Genomic DNA, 8,470 nt, shown 5'->3' with positions numbered 1-8,470 from the left:
CATACAGATCCCCTATACAGACCCACCAGTCATACAGATCCCCTATACAGACCCCCCCCCAGTCATACAGATCCCCTATACAGATCCCACCATCAGTCATACAGATCCCCTATACAGGCCCCAACCAGTCATACAGATCCCCTTACAGACCCCCAGTCATACAGATCCCCTATACAGACCCCCCCAGTCATACAGATCCCCTATACAGACCCCCCAGTCATACAGATCCCCTATACAGACCCCCCCAGTCATACAGATCCCCCTATACAGACCCCCCCAGTCATACAGATCCCCTATACAGACCCACCAGTCATACAGATCCCCTATACAGACCCCCCCCAGTCATACAGATCCCCTATACAGATCCCCATCAGTCATACAGATCCCCTATACAGGCCCCAACCAGTCATACAGATCCCCTATACAGACCCCCAGTCATACAGATCCCCTATACAGACCCCCACCAGTCATACAGATCCCCTATACAGACCCCCCAGTCATACAGATCCCCTATACAGACCCCCCACCAGTCATACAGATCCCCTATACAGACCCACTACCAGCCAGAGATCCCCTATACAGAGAGCCATACTGACCACCCCCCCCCCCCCATACTGACCTAAGTATCCCCAAAGTATCCCAGATCTTGTTGCAGGGTGCTCCTTGCAGTTCCCCGTCCTTTTGCAGTGTGCCCCTCGCAGTTCCCCGTCCTGTTGCAGGGTGCCCCTCGCAGTACCCCGTCCTGTTGCAGGGTGCCCCCTCGCAGTACCCCGTCCTGTTGCAGAGTGCCCCCCGCAGTTCCCCGTCCTGTTGCAGGGTGCCCCTCCGCAGTTCCCCGTCCTGTTGCAGGGTGCCCCTCGCAGTTCCCCGTCCTGTTGCAGGGGTGCCCCTCGCAGTTCCCCGTCCTGTTGCAGGGTGCCCCTCGCAGTTCCCCGTCCTGTTGCAGGGTGCCCCTCGCAGTTCCCCGTCCTGTTGGAGGGTGCCCCTCGCAGTTCCCCGTCCTGTTGGAGGGTGCCCCTCGCAGTTCCCCGTCCTGTTGGAGGGTGCCCCTCGCAGTTCCCCGTCCTGTTGCAGGGTGCCCCTCGCAGTACCCCCGTCCTGTTGGAGGGTGCCCCTCGCAGTTCCCCTCGCAGTGCCACCCACCTCTCGCTGGGTGCCCCTTGCAGTTCTCCTTCGTCGCTGGGTGTCCTGCGCAGTCTCCCCCCCCCCCCCCCCCTTGTTGCCAGTTGCCCCTTGCAGTGCCTCCCCCCATTGCTGAATGCCCCAGGAAATGACACCCTCTTTGTTGCTGAGTGGCCCTTGCAGTGATTTTTTGGGATTTATCCGGCTCCCAGTTGACTGTCAGTCTCTATTTACAGGTCGTCTATAAGGTTCACCAGAAGTCACATCATGTGTTCAAGAGACAAGCGGACGAGCAGCTGCGGATGAAGATTGTGTATGACGGCAGCATCGACGCGTGAGTGGTCACCAGGAGCTGAGTGCAGGCGGCCCCCCCTCCATATATCACCCCCTCTGTATGAGGAGCCGCACTGATAGCAGTGTAGGGTCTGGGTATAAAGGGGATCTCTGACATGTTCACTATTTCTCCAGTGTAAATTGCTGCTGTACAAACCAAAGCAGATCTGACATGTGACATCACAGCGAACGTCTCTGCCCATTATATGTTACACATCTGAGTGTGAGTGTCTGTGCTCATCCTATAGCTGATACATTAGAGTGTGAGTGTCTGTGCTCATCCTATAGCTGATACATTAGAGTGTGAGTGTCTGTGCTCATCCTATAGCTGATACATTAGAGTGTGAGTGTCTGTGGTCATCCTATAGCTGATACATTAGAGTGTGAGTGTCTGTGCTCATCCTATAGCTGATACATTAGACTGTGAGTGTCTGTGCTCATCCTATAGCTGATACATTAGAGTGTGAGTGTCTGTGGTCATCCTATAGCTGATACATTAGACTGTGAGTGTCTGTGCTCATCCTATAGCTGATACATTAGACTGTGAGTGTCTGTGCTCATCCTATAGCTGATTCATTAGAGTGTGAGTGTCTGTGGTCATCCTATAGCTGATACATTAGACTGTGAGTGTCTGTGCTCATCCTATAGCTGATACATTAGACTGTGAGTGTCTGTGCTCATCCTATAGCTGATACATTAGACTGTGAGTGTCTGTGGTCATCCTATAGCTGATACATTAGAGTGTGAGTGTCTGTGCTCATCCTATAGCTGATACATTAGAGTGTGAGTGTCTGTGCTCATCCTATAGCTGATACATTAGAGTGTGAGTGTCTGTGCTCATCCTATAGCTGATACATTAGAGTGTGAGTGTCTGTGCTCATCCTATAGCTGATACATTAGTGTGAGTGTCTGTGGTCATCCTATAGCTGATACATTAGAGTGTGAGTGTCTGTGCTCATCCTATAGCTGATACATTAGAGTGTGAGTGTCTGTGGTCATCCTATAGCTGATACATTAGAGTGTGAGTGTCTGTGCTCATCCTATAGCTGATACATTAGAGTGTGAGTGTCTGTGGTCATCCTACAGCTGATACATTAGAGTGTGAGTGTCTGTGGTCATCCTATAGCTGATACATTAGAGTGTGAGTGTCTGTGGTCATCCTATAGCTGATACATTAGAGTGTGAGTGTCTGTGCTCATCCTATAGCTGATACATTAGAGTGTGAGTGTCTGTGGTCATCCTATAGCTGATACATTAGACTGTGAGTGTCTGTGGTCATCCTATAGCTGATACATTAGAGTGTGAGTGTCTGTGGTCATCCTATAGCTGATACATTAGAGTTTGAGTGTCTGTGCTCATCCTATAGCTGATACATTGGAGTGTGAGTGTCTGTGGTCATCCTATAGCTGATACATTAGAGTGTGAGTGTCTGTGCTCATCCTATAGCTGATACATTAGACTGTGAGTGTCTGTGGTCATCCTACAGCTGATACATTAGAGTGTGAGTGTCTGTGGTCATCCTATAGCTGATACATTGGAGTGTGAGTGTCTGTGCTCATCCTATAGCTGATACCTTAGAGTGTGAGTGTCTGTGCTCATCCTATAGCTGATACATTAGACTGTGAGTGTCTGTGGTCATCCTATAGCTGATACATTAGACTGTGAGTGTCTGTGCTCATCCTATAGCTGATACATTAGACTGTGAGTGTCTGTGGTCATCCTATAGCTGATACATTAGACTGTGAGTGTCTGTGGTCATCCTATAGCTGATACATTAGAGTGTGAGTGTCTGTGGTCATCCTATAGCTGATACATTAGAGTGTGAGTGTCTGTGCTCATCCTATAGCTGATACATTAGACTGTGAGTGTCTGTGGTCATCCTATAGCTGATACATTAGACTGTGAGTGTCTGTGGTCATCCTATAGCTGATACATTAGAGTGTGAGTGTCTGTGCTCATCCTATAGCTGATACATTAGAGTGTGAGTGTCTGTGCTCATCCTATAGCTGATACATTAGAGTGTGAGTGTCTGTGGTCATCCTATAGCTGATACATTAGACTGTGAGTGTCTGTGCTCATCCTATAGCTGATTCATTAGACTGTGAGTGTCTGTGCTCATCCTATAGCTGATACATTGGAGTGTGAGTGTCTGTGCTCATCCTATAGCTGATACATTAGAGTGTGAGTGTCTGTGCTCATCCTATAGCTGATACATTAGACTGTGAGTGTCTGTGGTCATCCTATAGCTGATACATTAGAGTGTGAGTGTCTGTGGTCATCCTATAGCTGATACATTAGAGTGTGAGTGTCTGTGGTCATCCTATAGCTGATACATTAGAGTGTGAGTGTCCGTGGTCATCCTATAGCTGATACATTAGAGTGTGAGTGTCTGTGCTCATCCTACAGCTGATACATTAGAGTGTGAGTGTCTGTGCTCATCCTATAGCTGATACATTAGACTGAGTGTCTGTGCTCATCCTATAGCTGATACATTGGAGTGTGAGTGTCTGTGCTCATCCTATAGCTGATACATTAGACTGTGAGTGTCTGTGCTCATCCTATAACTGATACATTAGAGTGTGAGTGTCTGTGCTCATCCTATAGCTGATACATTAGACTGTGAGTGTCTGTGGTCATCCTATAGCTGATACATTAGACTGTGAGTGTCTGTGGTCATCCTATAGCTGATACATTAGAGTGTGAGTGTCTGTGCTCATCCTATAGCTGATACATTAGAGTGTGAGTGTCTGTGCTCATCCTATAGCTGATACATTGGAGTGTGAGTGTCTGTGCTCATCCTATAGCTGATACATTGGAGTGTGAGTGTCTGTGCTCATCCTATAGCTGATACATTAGACTGTGAGTGTCTGTGCTCATCCTATAGCTGATAAATTAGACTGTGAGTGTCTGTGGTCATCCTATAGCTGATACATTAGAGTGTGAGTGTCTGTGCTCATCCTATAGCTGATACATTAGAGTGTGAGTGTCTGTGCTCATCCTATAGCTGATACATTAGAGTGTGAGTGTCTGTGCTCATCCTATAGCTGATACATTAGAGTGTGAGTGTCTGTGGTCATCCTATAGCTGATACATTAGAGTGTGAGTGTCTGTGCTCATCCTATAGCTGATACATTAGACTGTGAGTGTCTGTGCTCATCCTATAGCTGATACATTAGACTGTGAGTGTCTGTGCTCATCCTATAGCTGATACATTAGACTGTGAGTGTCTGTGCTCATCCTATAGCTGATACATTAGAGTGTGAGTGTCTGTGGTCATCCTATAGCTGATACATTAGAGTGTGAGTGTCTGTGGTCATCCTATAGCTGATACATTAGAGTGTGAGTGTCTGTGCTCATCCTATAGCTGATACATTAGACTGTGAGTGTCTGTGGTCATCCTATAGCTGATACATTAGAGTGTGAGTGTCTGTGGTCATCCTATAGCTGATACATTAGACTGTGAGTGTCTGTGGTCATCCTATAGCTGATACATTAGACTGTGAGTGTCTGTGCTCATCCTATAGCTGATACATTAGAGTGTGAGTGTCTGTGCTCATCCTATAGCTAATACATTAGAGTGTGAGTGTCTGTGCTCATCCTATAGCTGATACATTAGACTGTGAGTGTCTGTGCTCATCCTATAGCTGAGTTATTAGACTGTGAGTGTCTGTGCTCATCCTATAGCTGATACATTAGACTGTGAGTGTCTGTGGTCATCCTATAGCTGATACATTAGACTGTGAGTGTCTGTGGTCATCCTATAGCTGATACATTAGGCTGTGAGTGTCTGTGCTCATCCTATAGCTGATACATTAGACTGTGAGTGTCTGTGCTCATCCTATAGCTGATACATTAGACTGTGAGTGTCTGTGCTCATCCTATAGCTGATACATTAGACTGTGAGTGTCTGTGCTCATCCTATAGCTGATACATTAGACTGTGAGTGTCTGTGCTCATCCTATAGCTGATACATTAGACTGTGAGTGTCTGTGCTCATCCTATAGCTGATACATTAGAGTGTGAGTGTCTGTGCTCATCCTACAGCTGATACATTAGAGTGTGAGTGTCTGTGCTCATCCTATAGCTGATACATTAGAGTGTGAGTGTCTGTGGTCATCCTATAGCTGATACATTAGGCTGTGAGTGTCTGTGGTCATCCTATAGCTGATACATTAGAGTGTGAGTGTCTGTGCTCATCCTATAGCTGATACATTAGAGTGTGAGTGTCTGTGGTCATCCTATAGCTGATACATTAGACTGTGAGTGTCTGTGCTCATCCTATAGCTGATACATTAGAGTGTGAGTGTCTGTGCTCATCCTATAGCTGATACATTAGTGTGAGTGTCTGTGGTCATCCTATAGCTGATACATTAGACTGTGAGTGTCTGTGCTCATCCTATAGCTGATACATTAGAGTGTGAGTGTCTGTGCTCATCCTATAGCTGATACATTAGAGTGTGAGTGTCTGTGGTCATCCTATAGCTGATACATTAGACTGTGAGTGTCTGTGCTCATCCTATAGCTGATACATTAGAGTGTGAGTGTCTGTGCTCATCCTATAGCTGATACATTAGTGTGAGTGTCTGTGGTCATCCTATAGCTGATACATTAGACTGTGAGTGTCTGTGCTCATCCTATAGCTGATACATTAGACTGTGAGTGTCTGTGCTCATCCTACAGCTGATACATTAGACTGTGAGTGTCTGTGCTCATCCTATAGCTGATACATTAGACTGTGAGTGTCTGTGCTCATCCTATAGCTGATACATTAGACTGTGAGTGTCTGTGCTCATCCTATAGCTGATACATTAGAGTGTGAGTGTCTGTGCTCATCCTATAGCTGATACATTGGAGTGTGAGTGTCTGTGGTCATCCTATAGCTGATACATTAGACTGTGAGTGTCTGTGCTCATCCTATAGCTGATACATTAGACTGTGAGTGTCTGTGCTCATCCTATAGCTGATACATTGGAGTGTGAGTGTCTGTGCTCATCCTATAGCTGATACATTAGAGTGTGAGTGTCTGTGCTCATCCTATAGCTGATACATTAGACTGTGAGTGTCTGTGGTCATCCTATAGCTGATACATTAGAGTGTGAGTGTCTGTGGTCATCCTATAGCTGATACATTAGAGTGTGAGTGTCTGTGCTCATCCTATAGCTGATACATTAGACTGTGAGTGTCTGTGGTCATCCTATAGCTGATACATTAGAGTGTGAGTGTCTGTGCTCATCCTATAGCTGATACATTAGAGTGTGAGTGTCTGTGGTCATCCTATAGCTGATACATTAGAGTGTGAGTGTCTGTGCTCATCCTATAGCTGATACATTAGACTGTGAGTGTCTGTGGTCATCCTATAGCTGATACATTAGAGTGTGAGTGTCTGTGCTCATCCTATAGCTGATACATTAGAGTGTGAGTGTCTGTGGTCATCCTATAGCTGATACATTAGAGTGTGAGTGTCTGTGGTCATCCTATAGCTGATACATTAGAGTGTGAGTGTCTGTGGTCATCCTATAGCTGATACATTAGAGTGTGAGTGTCTGTGCTCATCCTATAGCTGATACATTAGGCTGTGAGTGTCTGTGCTCATCCTATAGCTGATACATTGGAGTGTGAGTGTCTGTGCTCATCCTATAGCTGATACATTGGAGTGTGAGTGTCTGTGCTCATCCTATAGCTGATACATTAGAGTGTGAGTGTCTGTGCTCATCCTATAGCTGATACATTAGACTGTGAGTGTCTGTGCTCATCCTATAGCTGATACATTAGACTGTGAGTGTCTGTGCTCATCCTATAGCTGATACATTAGACTGTGAGTGTCTGTGCTCATCCTATAGCTGATACATTAGACTGTGAGTGTCTGTGCTCATCCTATAGCTGATACATTAGAGTGTGAGTGTCTGTGGTCATCCTATAGCTGATACATTAGACTGTGAGTGTCTGTGGTCATCCTATAGCTGATACATTAGACTGTGAGTGTCTGTGCTCATCCTATAGCTGATACATTAGAGTGTGAGTGTCTGTGGTCATCCTATAGCTGAAACATTAGAGTGTGAGTGTCTGTGCTCATCCTATAGCTAAACCAAGCATTTTTGGCAAAAAAAAAAATGCAAAATATGCTGGGAGTTGTAGTTTTGCAACAGCTGGAGGCACCCTGGTTGGGAATCACTGCTGTAGAGTCTGTAGAGCTCCAAAGCATCAACATTGATGTATCCTGATGCTATATATCAGTGTCAGTGCTCTGGATCCCCCGAAGATGAAGACCCCCATGATCCTGGCCTAAAAGACTAGAAATACCAACAACTCAGCTTTCCTGGCAGTATCAGATTCCAGACCGTGCTGTAGATGGATACTGATCTAATGAGACTTTCTCTTTGTATTTATAGCCTGATCCCAGCAAGGAGAAGACTTGTCAAAGTGAGTATCATCATTCCCTGCGTGAGAGGGTAAAGTTGAAGAGGGGGGGGGTCTTGCGGCTCAATGTTCTTGTACTCCCTGACTCACAGTACATTTTTTAAAGTGACACCGTCATTTGAAACAACTTTTGACATGTTGACCAGACATATCAAAAGTTTCGGTCGCATCAGGTCTCAACTCTAAAACCCACTGCTATCGTGATATCACGAGTTATATGGCAGGGAAGTGTGCAGCAGCAGCGTGCAATCACAGCGGGTCTAAGGACTGAGAACCAGCGCCATCTAAATTTTTGACAGTCTGGGCAACATGTCCTCCTTCCTAAACGGGTACTTCCCTCCTAAAGGGGAACATTTAGTTCTGAACTCTGTGTGCGCCCGCTGTGGGGGTTGGCCACGTTCCCTTGTACCGTGACGCCACGCCCCCTTACTGCGAGTCTATGGGAGAGGGCGTGGCGTGACATTGTGTGTGCATTCTGTGATGGTTGGCCCCGCCCCCTCGTGCCGTCACGCCCCCTCACTGCAAGTCACGCCCCCTCACACTTGCAGTGAGGGGACATGGCGTGACGGCACAAGGGGGCAGGGCCAACCCCCACAGC

At 46.6% G+C, this 8,470-nt stretch overlaps 1 protein-coding gene across 1 annotated transcript in view; it reads left to right on the top strand.

The window, feature by feature from the left end:
- Positions 1 to 1,358: 1,358 nt before the first annotated feature.
- The window catches only part of LMLN (leishmanolysin like peptidase), a gene marked incomplete at its 5' end in the record, with an annotated part of 40,536 nt that continues 33,424 nt past the window's right edge, over positions 1,359 to 8,470 (top strand). Inside the window, 2 exon segments of the mRNA XM_056534113.1 lie at positions 1,359 to 1,456; positions 7,845 to 7,875. Of these exon segments, the coding sequence (XP_056390088.1) occupies positions 1,359 to 1,456; positions 7,845 to 7,875 (129 nt within the window).

Source organism: Hyla sarda, chromosome 8 (genome assembly GCF_029499605.1).
Source record: "Hyla sarda isolate aHylSar1 chromosome 8, aHylSar1.hap1, whole genome shotgun sequence".
Taxonomy (NCBI): Eukaryota; Metazoa; Chordata; class Amphibia; order Anura; family Hylidae; genus Hyla; species Hyla sarda.
Note: the sequence above shows the minus strand (reverse complement) of the source record. Positions and strands in the feature narration are given on the sequence as shown.